The sequence below is a fragment of the Protopterus annectens genome, chromosome 10.part0 (genome assembly GCF_019279795.1).
Source record: "Protopterus annectens isolate FY-2018-M chromosome 10.part0, PAN1.0, whole genome shotgun sequence".
NCBI lineage: Eukaryota > Metazoa > Chordata > Ceratodontiformes > Protopteridae > Protopterus > Protopterus annectens.
This window is the reverse complement of record NC_056744.1, coordinates 1,589,135,259-1,589,151,337: the sequence shown is the minus strand read 5'-3', so window position 1 is coordinate 1,589,151,337 and position 16,079 is coordinate 1,589,135,259. Positions and strand designations below refer to the sequence as shown.

Here is a 16,079-nt window from a genome sequence, read left to right as displayed (position 1 = left end):
CATTTACAACCCATAGAACCATTTCCTGAAATTCTTACATTTTGAGGGTCAAAATCAGTTTTATGCAAATTAAAATATTGTGCCAAGTTTATGTTCCTTCTGTAACAAAACTTGCACCTCAATTTCAAGGTATTGTGATAATATGTCATTGCATAACAACATCTGCCAGTATTTAATCTGATGTCATTTTCATTCGTTCTTCAACTGATGGTATTGGATCAGAGACTCTGATCTGACTCAGCAACTTTACCAGATCATCAGATTCTAGAACTTTCAAGCTTTTCTCTTTACCCATAATGCACAGCCAACCTAACGGGTCTTTTCACTTTTCCTTGTGGTGTTTGTGAGTTAATTAAGCTTTTTAGATATTGCCTTTCTTCTCCTTCCCTCCTATTCTTTAGTCTTTTTATCCAATTCTTTCTGTTTATTGTCAGTTACCATTGCGGTACTTCTCTCCTTACCATTGCTGGTATCCTTTTATACTCTTTCAGGTACTATGTCTACCATTGTTGGTAGTTCTTCCTTTCTCTTCTTTCCTTAAAAAAAATTAAAAAAATTTTTTTTTTCCCTGTTTATATAGATTATTTTTTTATAGCTTTTGCTAGGGTAATATTGCTTGGTACCTTTTTGTTTTCAGCTGTGTGTTGCTGGTATTAATTTTTTAAGATGTCAGGCAAACCCCCCCCCCTTGGTTTAAAAAGTGTGTTTCTTGTGGGCATAAGATCCCAAATTCTGATGCCCACAAGGAATGTGTGTGTGTTGTCTGGGTCTGACATATCTTGATGTTGACTGTGCCATTTGCTCTGGATTTAATTCTAGGACCTTGACTGACTACAGGAACAAATTAGTTCTTTGTGGTCTCTTACCCTTTACATCTTCTTCTTCAGTGGTTGGGGCTCAAACCCTCTGTAAAAAGTCAAAGAAATCTAAAGTTGGCAGTATTACTAAGGACAAGGAGTCCGAGAGAAAGTCGCCAGATTGATCTTCAACTTCAGCTTCTGCTTCTTCAGCAGACCCTCCTACTAAGATTCTTAAAAAGTCAGATCTGTCAGTCTCTGATCTGACAACTCAAAAACCAAGGTGTCCTCAGATCCATATGAACCTGATTCAATCCAGGCTTCCTTCTCCCTTCCTAGAGGAGTCGCTTCAAAGGCTATCTAGGCCTCCTTCCACTATGTTCTCTCTTCAATCCTCCAGAAGCCTTTCAGAAGCAGACATGGACAGGAAGATGAGGAAGTTCCTCAAAGCACAGATACAGATGGGGGTTCTCCCAGCTCTTACCCCTACTGGACCTGGGAGCTGATGTCTGTCCACTTCCCCTAAAGTAGCTTCTTCTGCTGTCTGTCCTGCTGTTTTGGAGCCATCTGATCTGAGATCCCTGAGGATGTCTACTTCAGATCCAAAGACTTTTTGCTCTTCAAATCCTATGCTTCCCCTGAGGCAACAGACACCAAGTGTTTTGGAGCCAGAGGACTCTCATAGCCAAAGCATTGGTGCCAGATCCAGAGGCTTGGAGTCAAGTCTGAAACTTTTGGAACTCTGTCTTCCCCTCGTAACTTCAGCACTGGATAGATTGGGTCAGGATCCTTCCTCTGGTGGTGCGCTGATAGGTTTGCAGCAGCCCACTATCTGAGAGGTGTTTGACCCATCAACTTCTTTTCTTCTAGGTATTCTGCTCCCGAGGTTGTGGAGAGGGTTTTCTCCATCATTTGAGATGAGACGTCCTTGGACTCATCACATCTGACAACCATGCCTTGTACTGTTCTTTAAAAACATAAAGGGCGACAGGCTGTCCGGAACACAAATCTTACAGGTTGTCTAGATCACAAATCTGTGTATTGTGAGGCTACTAATAAGGATTTTTAAATTCAAATATTAATATACTCTGGTTAAATGATTTTATTATGTATTTATTTATTTATCTATTTATTGTTGGGATTTTCTAGGATATTCCGTATGATAGTAAAAATATGAAAACACATGAAAAGGAATATTTGAAGGTGGCCTGTTCCAGTTAGAACTGTGCTTTTTTTCTTATTTTATTTTATATGAACAACGACGTTGCTTTGTTATATAATAGTTAGTATTGTTGATGTTATTAGGAGGGTAGGCAATGTATAACATTTATTAACTTGGTTGTTTTTTCAGAAATGGTTAATCCATTGTTCCTATTGTATATAAGTACATTGCTAGTTTTATGTGAGTGAAATACTCCTGTCCTTTAAAAATGTAAGTGGAATCTGTGTGTGTGTGTGTGTGTGTGTGTGTGTGTGTGTGTGTGTGTGTGTGTGTGTGTACTTAAATGGTTTAATCCGTAACTATTTAAGTTTGGCTTTGTAGTATTTTCTTTTATTCTGATGAAGTCGTGATTAGATGAGAAAAGCGCTTAATGGTGTGTTTTAATATTTAAAATAAACATGGATTTGTGTTCTAGACAACCTGTCACCCTTTATATATTTGGAGCTTTTGTACTGTTCTGTGTTCTGAGCCTTGACCATGTCCTCCACTGGGACAGCCAGCCCAAACAAGCTTCCAGCCAGTCCATCAAGGCATTATCTCTTCTGACATTACCCCAGGACATCTCACTGAGGAAGTCCCTCAAATAAGGACATGCAAGAGGAGGCATTTTGATTCTCCCCAGGAATCTCTCACCGAGGACATTGATTTTGATGAAGGAGAGGGGTTCCCCAGATCACCATCTGATAGCATCTGCTTTGTAGACATCCTGGAGCTCTTAAAACAAAAAGGTGGCTGGTCTTCCGATACCCCCTCTGAAGAGGAATCTGTGTTTCTGGAGGCTTTCAGATCTGGCCCATCTGCTTCTTGGGTGACCTCCCCAGCTGATAAGCTCATTGACTTAGTCTCTCGGCAGGTGTGGAAGGAGCTGGACACTGTTCAGCCAATACCAAAAAGACCAGATAAAATTCTTGCCCCTTCAAAGGCCATGCACACTGGAGCAATGGAGTACCTGTTGATGCCATGGTTGTGGCTGCAGCTACAAGAAAGGAACTAACAGAGCTGAGTTTTTCTGTCCTTTCCCCAATACAGAGTCTAGGGTATTGGACAGATTTGGGAAGAGTGTTTATGCTTTAGTGACCTTTGCACTTAGGTCACTGAATTACCTGGCATATTTTATGAGACTGCAAAGGGATATGAACAAGGAGCTCAGTAAATCTCTTTCTGGATCCATGTCCTCTATGGATGAAAACAGAATCTCCTTGCAGCTGGCCACCCTACAGTCTGTCTCAAATGCATCCATTAGGTTGATCTCCCATGCTGTGGAAGGTACCTCACAAACATTGGGTTCATACATTCATACATAACCATTAGGAGACATCCCTGGATGAGCTTATGTGATTTTGTGGAACCATTTAAGTCTTCGTTCGTCAATGCACCCTTTGCTGGATCTTCTCTATTTATCCCTAAGGTTAAAGACACACTCTGCAGGTGTGAACAAGAGAGAAAGATCCTGTCTGCTGTGGGAGTATGTTTTTCTGCCCCTCAAAGGCCCTTTTCTAGGAACCAGTGAGATGGTAGAATGATGTGGTTTAAAAAATTCCCAGGGCCCTTTCCAAGATTTCCATGGAGAAAGTTCTCTCAGGGGCAGAGAAGGGAACAGAAATGGAAGATGCTGTCCTCACAGCAGAGGTGGTCAGCAGAACCAATGCTTTAGAGATTCTTTCTCAAATAGTACCTATCAGCACTCCTGAAGCGAAGCCCGACTGTCCCTATCTGGAGGCAGTGGGGGTTATTTATCTCTGCACCAGAGAGCCTGACTATTTATCACAAAAGATTCATGGGTACAGTGGATTATACCATACCATTTTTCCTAGTCCCTCCCATTGTTATGAAGAAGCTCCCTGATGTTCCACCCAGTCAGAGGGAAGCAACATCTCTAGAAATAAAAAAGCTGCTAGAAAAAAGAGTCATCCAAGAGGTCTACCCAGTCCAGAGAGGGTCCAGAATTTACTCAAGATTCTTCTTAGTGCCAAAAAAGATGGGACTTGAGATCAGTTCTGGATCTCAGCAAATTAAACCAGTTTGTTCAGTATACAAAGTTGTGGATGGTCACAGTTCAGTCCATTTTGCCTCTGCTGCAAAAGGCAGACTGGATGTGCTCAATAGATCTTCAGGATGCATACTACCACATCAAAATGACAAGGCGTTCCAGGAGATACCTATGCTTCCAGCTGGGAGACAGTCATTATTAGCTCAGAGCACTGCCCTTTGGTCTCAGGGTGTTCACCAAATGCATAGCAATGGTAGTAGCTTACTTGAGACTGCTCTAATTCCAGGGGTTTCCATAGCTAGACGAATAGCTCTTAACTGCCCCAACCATGCATCGACTTCTTCAGGCAAGGGACTACCTGCTGTAGTTGTGTGTCTCATGTAGGAATAACAGTCAATTACAAGAAAAATTTAAGCTCATACCTACACAGAGTTTGGAGTTCATAGGTGCTCATTTGGATACAGTCAGTCTCATAGCCTCTCATCCCTTTACTCGAATAAATACACTGAACTCCCAAGTCAAGAAAGTGATTCAAAGTTCTTCCCTTCCAGCTCAATTAATATTACACATTCTGGGATACATGGCAGCAGCTATCCCTCTCATCCTCCTGGCCATATTCCACATGAGAATGCTTCAATGAATTCTGTCTACTTAATGATCCATTCTTCAGCATCCATTATCCGCTCCAGTCAAGATCACATGAGCTTGCAAAAGATATCTTTTTTGGTGGATTCATTCAAACTAGCTCTGCGGTGGCTGTCCATTTGTTCTTCTGCCCAAGGTGACAGTGACCACAGACACCTCCCAGCTCAGGTGGGTGGGGCAGTACTTGGGAAGGACAGTCCAAGGTATGTGATCCCCCAAAGAGGCCAACACACATATCAGTATCCTGGAGATGAGGGTATTTACATAGAGTTATAGACCTTTGAAGATATTCTCCCATCTTGGACAGTTGTGATACAGATGGACAATATGTCAGCAGTCTAGTACAACAACAAATAAGGAGAAAACAGATCTTAACCTCTTTGCAGAGAAGCTGTGAGAGTATGGCAATGGGTGATCTCTTCCAATAGCTTTTTAATAGCAACACACATCCTGGGGAAAATCAACGTGATAGTAGACAAGTAGGTCCATTTTTGATGCCTCACGAGTGGTCTCTGAACTTCAGTGTGGCAAAGGGGCCAGCCATGCTGCAGTCTGTTTACCTCTTCCCTCAACAATAAATGCAGCATGTTCTTTGCTCTGATCCCTCCACTGGAGGAGTCATCAAGAGATGCTTTAGTTCACGATTGGCCTGTGGGTCTCCTCTGTGCATTTTCTGCCTTGCCACTAATCCCCAAGTTTCTAAAGAAAGCAGTACAGCTGAAGAGCACAGTTACCTTCACTGCCTCCTTTTGGCCTGGTCAGATTTGGTTCCAGTTTCTGTGGCCTCATCTTCTACATCCACCCTGAATTCTGGATCCAACTTCAGATCTTCTGTCTCACCCGACAGGCATGACTCATTTGGACATTACAAGTCTTAAGTTGACCATATGGTTTCTGCAGTTCCACTGATTGCTAGACAGCCCAGGCTGTCTTCCCTGATCTGCCACATTTTGTTATCTTCCCATAATGCTTCTACTAGAAAGACTTATAAGAGTAAATGGAAAAGATTTGCCTTCTGGGCTTTTAACAAAAATCTGGACCATTTTCAGCTCCTGTGTCAGTGATCCTTGAGTTCTTGGCTTCAGTCTTTATAGAAGGCACTAGTTTCTCAACTATTAGAGTTCATTTGGCTTCGATCTCTAATTTCCACATGGGTAAAAATAACTCTATATTAGCCTTTTTTAAGTAATGAAAGGCCTTTCTCAAGGGAATTGTTTTGCTTAGATCTCCATTAAAAGATCCTACCCTTCCTTAAGATTTAAATTTAATGCTTCAGGCCTTAATGAAGTCCCCGTTTGAACCTTCAGCCAAACTAGACCTAAAATTTTTATTTTGGAAAACCATTTTTCTAGTGGCTAGTACATTAGCTCGAGAGGCATCTGAACTCTGAGCTCTGTCTTCCAAACCTCGTTATCTAATTTTTCATAAAGACAGGGTGTCTTTGAGAACAAACCCTTCTTTTTTGCCTAAGGTGGCTTCTGAGACAAATATTAACCAAGTCATTAATCTCCCAGTTTTATTTCCAAATTTTTCAAACAAGGGAGAGTACATGTTACATCTGCTGGATGTGCATAGACAACTTTATTTCTACCTTTGTAGAACCATATACATTAGCAAATCTGACCAATTACTTGTTTCCTTTTCTACTACCAGATTTGGCAATTCAGTTTGTAAAGTTACACTGGCCAAATGGTTGACTGATTGTATAACTTTTGTCTATGCTAAATTGGGTTTATATTTACTAAAACCCTCTAGGGATCATTCCACAAGATCTATGGCAGTTTCTTCAGCCTTTTGGTCCAGAGCTTCTTTAGATGATATTTGTGCAGCTGAAACCTGGCTAATCCACACACATTTATCACTTATTGCAAGTTGGATTTAATTTCTAGGAACAGAATGGCTTTTGGCTCAGCAGTGCTCCAGAATATCCTTCCATAAGAGCCTGCTAGGGTTTCAGTAGCTGGGGACTCTGTCCCATCAGTTAAGGAATGAATAAAAATGATAACATCAGACAAAAAAGTTATGTACTTACCATAATGTTCCATCTATATTGTCCATTTTCATTCTTCCTCAACTCCACACCTACCTACCCCCTCCTTTTTGCTTCTGGAGAGCTTAAGAGTTCTATAGGAACCTCTTTTTCTCGTTTGAGCTCCATCTTCCCCTTTTCTGTTCTACCTGTGGTATTTTTTGTAATAGGTAGTTCTTTTATATCTAGGGGCAGCAAATTCAATCCGAGGTATGTTAGTTGGCCAGGCATTATAGGTAAACAAAGGAGCTCAAGAGTTCTAGGATGTGATGGTCTGGTAGAAGCAGCTGAGTCAGATCTGAGCCTCAGATCTAAACCCATCAGTTAAGGAAGAAGGAAATGGACAACACAGATACAATGTTATGGTGAGTACATAACTTTTTTAAATCAAACATCTAGCTTGATGCGTGTTTTCACCATAGGTTGTGATAAAATGAAGAGCTTCACTTTTATGGTTAGATGTTTGTGACAGATATTTCAAAGAAGCCTCTCCTATACATCAGAGACATATTGTTCATAAACCTTATGTATGAATCTATGTTTCAGCTCTTCTGCAACCTGAATATAATCGTCCACTGTACTACAAATTTGGATAACTCTCATGATCTCAGGTTTGGAATATTGTGAACAACATCAACCTCTGCTGTAGTAACAGAGTCTCATTACTTACACGTAAGTCAAGCAATATTGCAGAACACTCACTGTACTCCCAGTATGTTGCTAAACTCTGGAACAGTATCCCCACACAAATAAAATTCTCCGACAAAATCAATAGTTAACCACTGCTTAAACAACATCTTAACCAGTCCTGGTCCTGCACATGCTCATCTCAAGGTTGAGACTTTGTGTTCACCATACGATACTCTCCAAATACTGTCCTTAAACAGAATGCACTCAGCCTCTCACCGAAATGACAAAACAATTTTTATACATAACTGCTGCCTGTACAATCCACTAAGTTGCACATGAGCTTTATCTTTAGTAACTTCCACCTCTGCAAAATCTTAGAATGTGTAAATATAACTACTGTTTGTGTATAACTATAAATAGAAATGTAACTACTCTGTGTTTAACTGCAACTTAGTATAATGCAATGTAAACAAATGGAGCTTTTCTTTCTGGGGCTCCACTGAAAATAGGAATTATCCAGTCGGACTTTCCCAGTAAACAAAGACAAATATATAAACATGGTGTGGATGACAACTAGTACATGGCAAGTATGTATTTTCAGAGAAAGGTTTTCTATATAACCTGGAAACAAGTTTTCTATCCAGAAGTTTAGTAATCTCAAGGTCTACAAAATTAATATTAAAGAATTCCACCCTCATACTAAAAGTGATGCCACACTCAGTATTATTGAGATATTACTTGAAAGAACACAGTGATGTTAAATCCCCTGTCCCGACCAACAGCCATCAGTATATCTTTACCAGATATTCATAAAAAGAGTTTAGCTGTTGGTCATAAATATATTTAATTTCAAAGGACTCTATGAAAAGGAAAACATAAATGTGTGCAAAGGCTGCCCTGATAACAGTTCCCCCTCTGTTGGAAAAAGTATTCCTTGTTGTAACAGAACAATTTCCTGGTATGAACCAACTCATCTAACTGGACTTAAATGTCATTATTTTCAAAAATGTATGAATCTGAATTGTCTAAACAGTATTTTAGGGCTTCAGGTCCCCTTTCATGTGGTAATGATGTGTACAATGCATTAATATCCAAAGTGCAAAGGTAACAATGCCCTTTCATTAACATATTGGATATAATATTAATAAAATGTGTAGTGTCCATTTTCCTGGACTGAACAAAGTAGCAAAGAGGTTTTAAACATTTTTCTATAAATATTTACATGGGTTCAATCATCAACCCTTTTTCAGAAACAATCGGTCTACCAGTGGGGCATTCCCTAGTCTTGTGGAACTTAAGCAAAATGTAAAATATCTGGGGAGACAGATCATCCACCATCAATTCAATTTTTTAATTAAGAGAAATCTCACCAAACTCAATCCAATATTCAACAAAAGATTCAATCTCATGCTTAAACTCTAGCATGGGGACAAGCAGTAATTTAATGTAAAACATTGGATTATTCAATTCCTCAAAAGGGCTAGTCGCCTGGTGGTATAAAACGTGGCTCTAGATGATTGTCACTGTTGTAGTGACACCCCAACCCCATCTGTAAAAATGGGAAAAGGGGTTGAAGATGGAGGGATAGGATTATTCATTTGTGTCATAATTTACAGTGAATTAAGACCTGATCCCATTGTACAACCCCACCATCTTTATTGGCTGTGGTAATTGCTGTAGATCTATCTTGTGAATGATCATACAGCACTGAACATTATTCCCTAGGGAGGTTGTGTCTAAAGACATCCTTACCGTTTTTTTTTTTTCAGATTGTTTAACCACCATGTGATACTGTGGATTAAAATTAGATTTATGGGTAACTAAACGAAACTAAATCAAAATCAGCATGTTAACTTCTATAAGAATTATTATGAAAACAAATTCTGAGATTTAATAGGGACAAGTCTTGCCTTGAAACATGTTGGAAGGAACACATTTCAACCCTTTATTTAATACTGACAATTCACATAAAACATTAATAACCAAGTCGTCAAATTCCATTGTTTTTAAACTGGAACATGCACAGCGTTTTGAAACAGTTGACCAATGTCTGCATTTATGCCCTCCCCCCACAATTGTGCACCTTGATTGTAACCCTTCATAAAATGGGGAAGAAGCTTCCTGTTCCAGAAGGAGCATTATTATGTTTACTAAGGTGTATAAAGTGTCAGTAGCATCAGGGCCTGATTCAAATTCACTATCAGTAGCTGATGTATTCCCCTCCATAGTGACATCTTGGATGGGAATGATTTATTAGACCTTAAAATAAACTTTTTCAGTCTAGTGGTGTGTTTGAATTTATATTTGATGTGCTGATTATTGTCCTGCTTAAAATGCACATTCCATTTTTTACTATATGCATAAACTGATATACTATAATAATCCTTCACATCCTACTGATATTTAATACATTTTCTTTAATCACAGTATCAAACTTTTCTAAAAACTTTTATGCTGACTGAATAAAGTCTTAAATTGTGCATCATTACTAAAATGCATGGCTTTCACATACACAACTTGAACTGTCCTATCCTGGTTAATATATACGCATTTGTAATATTCCTACAAAGCCTTAATAAAACATTTCTGAGGCAGGATGTTGAATATACTGCCACAGGCAGGCAACATCTTCATCCTCAGCACATACCCTAGATTATAGAGTCACTCATAATCAGCATGTAATATGTCATTATTCAAATAAGCTTTAAAAATATTATATTTCAAATAATACCTCAGAATCTTTTAGTCTCAGTTTTAATAATCCAGAAAGCATCCTTGATATTCTCAGTAAACATTGAAGATTCAGGAAAGAATGTGTTATGTGTATGATTTTGAATGCTTTGTTTCCTTGGGAAACAAAGAAGTAGATGCAAATAGGGCTAACACAATTCACTGACAATTTAAGAAGATAGACTGTATGCCCCATCTCATTTCCCCCCTCCCACTTTGGCAATCCAGTAAAGCTTTCTCAAAGTCTAGGTCTTCACTTCCCATTGTGGCATCAGGTAACTTTTGATACTTGTGTTGAAAATCATTCAAAAAGGTTACAGCTGGAATTGGGATTTCCTTCCTCCTTTTCAAGGAGTTCTTCCCCAAACTCCAATCAAACTTCCCTGTTTCATCCTATTCTTCATCAAACTCTAAAGTTTTATAGAAACTACTCCCTCAGGTCAAATATGGAAAGGATTTTACTTAAGCATCTTTCTGGTGCCAAAGAAGGAAGGAATCTGGAAACTTGTTGTAGAACTTTCTTTTCTAAACCTTCACATCAAAATTCAGAATGCTACCTGTATACTCTCTGTTACCTTTCATTATACCTCTCACTTTTCTAGTAACTCTGGATTTAAAATATGCTTATTATCACATTCCAACCCTTAAAGATGTCTGGTGCTTTTTCTGTTTTTTTTTTCCCCGTCTAGTTTACATTTGCAATTATATGCTTTACCCTTTGGATTGCCAGTATCTCCAAGAGTGTTTACAAAGTGCATGGCTCCTATGATAGCCTACTGCAGGTTATTCACATGTTCCTTTATTTAGATGACATGTTTGCATATTCTTTTACAAAATGTCAAGAATTTCTGGCCTTGATAAACAAAAAAAAAAACTTTTTCTTAGTCTGCAGTTTCAGGTAAACATAGAAAATATTCCCTCATTCTATCTCTTAGTATAATGTTTCTGCAATATCATCTAGACAATTCCCTCCTGATGGATTTCCTTCTTCAGAACAAAGTAAAATGTTACAAGGAACAATTTCTAATATTTCCAACCAGACAATGGCATCTGCTATGGAATATCTAAGGATTCTAGGTTTCTGATCTCTACAATTCTCATGATTCATGTAGCCAGTCCTCTCATGAGGAAAAGTCTGTGGTTCATCAAAACAGTTTAGACCCAACACTGTTACCCCCTATCAATTCAAATTCCAGTGCTGGGGTGTGTGAAAAAGGAGTTACTCTGGTGGGGTGAATCAGTTGTCTGCTAACCCTTTTTACCTGCCAGCCCCTATTCAGCCAGTAAACCACAGATGCCTCCGACTTTAATTGGGGAGTTGTATCCAAGAGAGTGAAGGTTCAGGGTCTTTGGAACAAACAAGTCCTAATAAATGCTCTCAAATCTCTGAACCATCTTTGGATTTTAGGCTGTCTGCTAGTTATCATAGACAGCACCAGAGTGATGTGGTACATAAATAAATATAGGGTAACCCAATCCTACCTCCTTTGCAGACTATCTATGACAGTCTAGGAGGTATTATCTCAGCACAGTCTAATCCTCCTGGCTACTAAAATTTCATCAGAACAGAACATTATAGCAGGCAAGCTGAGCAGGATAAGAACAGATCTCCATAAATGGAAGTTGCACCAGTGAGGCTCTTGCAGGACTTGATCCAACCATGGAGAACACCTCAAGAAGATCTGTTTGCCTCCATTCACAGCAGACAGTTAAAGAAATTGTGCTGTAGGACTCCTTGCACAAAGTCCTGGAAGACAGATGCCTTTTCATTTCCATGGATGTAGATGTCACTGTATGCCTTTCCACACTTTCCTGTGATAACCAAGGTTCTTCTAAATATTCAATAAGACTTCCCATAAATGATAGTGGTAGCCCAGGCAACAGTGGTCCACTCTTTTTCTCAAACTTGCCAAGGGCAGTTACTACAAGCTTCTTCACAGGATGGACTTCTTCACACAGTACAGGATTGATTGTTATACCTCAACTTTGAATTTCTTCAACTTACTGCCTGGATGATAGAATTTTAATATCTTTGAGGCAGCTTTTATTTTATGAGGATGTGCAGAAGGTATTAAAGGAAGTTAAGAAACCTGCTACTAGAAAATCATATTTGGCTAAGTGTAAAAGCTTTTCTAGGTGTTATCAAAGCAAGAACCAGGGTCCCTTTAAGTCCCATATGACTGATTCTACAGTATTTGTGCGAGTTATTATCTCTGGCCTTTCTTACACTTCTGTCAATACTCACCTCTTGGCCATTACTGCCTATCTTCCCATGCCCCCCCCCCCCCACCCTGCCTCAAATGAAACAAATTTTTAAAGGGGTGTTTCATAGCCACCCACCTAGAAGACAGTTGTTTTTTCCTTGGGATCTTAATTTTTGTACTGGAAAAAAAACTTTTTTTTCCCTTTTGAACTTACTCATGAGGCTCTGACCTCTGCAAGGAGGGTATCCAAGTTACAATCTCTTATGGCAGTAGTTCTGAAACTTTGCAAGCTGGAAGACCCCTTTTATATATAAAATACTTTGGTAGACCTCTATAGGTGGTGGTACACATACATTTGAATCAATCCCCCAACTCCCCCCACACCCCAGTCAGTCCCCCCACCACGCAGCCATTTCAGTGTCCCATTACTTGGCTATTTCTCCTCAGTTGCCATAAACACTGTTCATAACTCTCAGTGTACATACTATTTCTGCTTTACTTCTACAATGATTACAGATATTTGGATTTAATTTAAATCTTTTATTTCAAATTTTATAGCACAAACACCGATAGACATTTGCTAAAGATAAACAGATATTTGCTAAAGCTAAACAAAGCAATACAGTCTCACAATGAAAACAGACTTAGCATTAAAACTCTGCCTTTGAAACTCACATTCATTGAAACCACATTGAAACCCACATTCAAAGAAAATACATGTGGCCAGTGGTGGATTGTCTACCTTTGGGCTGTTTTCAAAGCATAAGTCCCTTGCAAACATTTTTAAGACCATGTAGAAGTTCTTTGATTCACCTTCCTGACTGTATAATTAAATTTTAATATACAATAATTAAATTATATCCCTTGCATAATACAGCGCCACATGGTAGAGCGTGTTTTAAAAGTATAGTTTTGCACATTTTTCCAGTAACCAATGAAACCAAACTTATGAATCAATAATGACAAAACTGCCCAATTCAGAACATTTCAGCCATAAAAGGCCACTCAAACTTCTGTCATTACTATCCACCATTATCAGTCAATATGCACAATTTCTGCAGAAGTAAGTCATATGAATATTTCCACCTTAAATAGATCTGTAACTAATGAAAAAGTTGCTGCTAGCAAAAAACTTTCTATTTCACTGTTTCATCTACAAATTTGGTGCCTGCTGCCCTTGAAGAATAAATTGCCTACTTATGTTACATTAAAAACATGCTAAGAAAACAGGTGCATAGTTATTAGGCATCTCATCCAAAGGAGGATGTATTCAGGACTTCAGCACCCCACCCCTTGAAAATGCAACACAGTATCAGCAATCCGTCTGTATGCTGTGGGAGTAGAACCTCCAGCCTTCTGTATTAAAATGCAAGTATGCTGCCTGTTGTGCTACTACTAACACTGCTTCAGAATTCTGTGCTACAATAGTGATACCATTTGCTAGCTAGCTAAACAAAACAGTTGCACATTGTAAACAGACTTAGCATTAGCAGCAGTAAACTTCTCTTCTCTCGATGCTCACAATTCCTTGAAAATGCACTTGAAACTAAATTCCTTGAAAAATGCGCCTGTCATATTGGGGGGGGGGCAAAACTAAGGACACATTTTTAATTATTGCTCTTATAAACTTGGAAAGTTAATAGAACAACAAGTTTTGCATTAGTACAAATTTCTGAAGGATATGAAGTCTAAAGCTCAAATGTTTGCTATTATTTTCTGATTTCAGTCCTCAATGATTTGACACGGATTTGCCAGAAATGAGAAACAGAACAAAAAATATGATGCTAAAATCTGGACTTTCTGCTTAAACCTGTACAGCTGAGGGGCGTACTAAAGCTCAGTCCTCAGTAAATTGCCAGAAAAATGCAATTTTATGAGAAGCAGACCAAAATTATGAGGCAAAAATCTGGACAGTAGACAAATATTTTTCTATTCAAGCCTTACAAAAATAAAATAAAATACCTTCAGGGTCTTTCTAAAAGATAGTCTTCAGCTCTGCAGTACTGGTAAAAGGAACTGACTAGCATAAAACAGATACATTAACTGTCTGATTGGAGAGAAAGTAACAGTTTGTTTATATTTCCTGCCAAGTTCCAATGGCCAGACAGAAAAAATAGGACAAGCAAACATTTGTTCCAGTGTCAGCCACAAACGCGGACGTTATTACTTATTATTCCTCTGTAAAAATGCAAGGCAAGCAGCTGGTTAGTCTCGAACATGGAAGACACGGAAGTCTGTTTTCTTTTTTTCTTTGAAAAGGTGGAGCTCAAACCAAAGCACAGCAGCCAATATCCAATGTCCTGAACGTAAACGCTTTATTATTAATAACACACTATGTTTTCGTTACCTTGTCTAAAGTAATTTCTTCAGAGGAAAAACAACAGGAATACAAAAGAGCACCAAATTTAAACTGGAATTGACGTGATCACTATTGGATATTGGCTGCTGTGCTTTGGTTTGAGCTCCACCTTTTCATCAGTTTCATGTTTTGTGCATTTTGGTTTTGTCAGTTCTTTTTTTTTTCTTTGTTAATACAGGTGGTTGGTAGCTGCAGAAGTGAGAAATGGAACTCCATGGACCCCTAGAATTCATCATATGGACCCATTGGGGTCCGTGGACCACAATTTCGGAATCGCTGTCTTATGGTACCCTTTCTCATCTTTCACAAAGATAGTGTAACTGAGAACAAATCCTTCATTTATGCTTGAAATGGGTTCCGAGTTTAGTTTTAGTCAGGATATTCATATCCCTGTTTTCTATCCAATACCTAAAAAACAAACGAGAAAGAATTCTACATGCACACTGGATGTCCTCAGTCAACTGATATACTTCACTGATGAAAAAACTTCAAGAATTCTAATTAACTGTCCCTTTTATCTTCCTAGGAAATAAGCAATCAGTGTCAAAACTGTTTCCAAATGGTTGTCTCATGCTATTACCTTTTGTTACTCTCACCGTAGCAAGACATTTTCAGGCAAGGTCAGGGCTCGCTTTACCAGGCTTTAGCTACTTATGTGGCATTTTGGAAAAGGGTTGACACTAGAAAAATACTAGAGGCAGGCAGCAACTTGATCATATGTGCAAACCTTTACCCAGCACTATAAATTAGATTCTTTCTTCCTCAGGTATCCATTCCATTTAATTTAGATTGCTCCAACATTGATCTAATAGTGAAAATAATAGAGCTGTTTAAGAAAACTTATCATAACAGTAGAAGTTTGAGTAGATCACTATTGCAGTAGAAATACCCTCCCATCTCCCACCTTCATTGTCATCCTTTTTTTCCCTAACACATTCCTATCTATCAGGGTCTAGCCTCCCTTGTTCTGAGATAAGAGAGCTCTAAATATTTGGTATCCTAATGACAGCCTTTGTACCGATCTCCTTGAGTGATATAGCAGTGAGGGTGAATGGAAGCTGCCCTAAAGCTTTGGAAGCTGGCTGGTCATCCGATACTTGGCAAGATGTATCTCACAAACACAACTTACAAATTGTTACACAACTGTACTATTGTACTTTTTAATGCAAAATCATCAGACTCAGTAAGTTACACACTGTTAATATGTAAAAATATCAGTGTTTAGTTACAGTTAGTGAAATACAGGTGTACATATAGAGAAAAAAATAGTCCATTATAAATGTGTATCTTAGTTTTCTAAAAATGTTAATTTTTTTCTCACAGACAAAAGGATGTTTGATTAACCTGCCTCAAGGGGTTTACAGCATTGATGTGATCGAATCAGAGTATGCACGGCCAATCATTGCTGTCAGCTCACGAAATGAAATTTATATGGTGGAGAAGACAAGTGGAACCAACTGAAAAGAGCATGAA

General features: G+C 38.7%; 1 protein-coding gene across 1 annotated transcript in view; it reads left to right on the top strand.

The window, feature by feature from the left end:
* LOC122813760 (general transcriptional corepressor tupA-like) overlaps positions 1-16,079 on the top strand; it is a 339,582-nt gene that overhangs the window by 322,343 nt on the left and 1,160 nt on the right. The window contains exon 11 of the mRNA XM_044086245.1: positions 15,930-16,079. This exon is cut by the window's right edge and continues 1,160 nt beyond it. Coding sequence (XP_043942180.1) covers positions 15,930-16,067 — 138 coding nt within the window. The 3' untranslated portion in view covers positions 16,068-16,079. The remainder of the gene's footprint in view (positions 1-15,929) is intronic.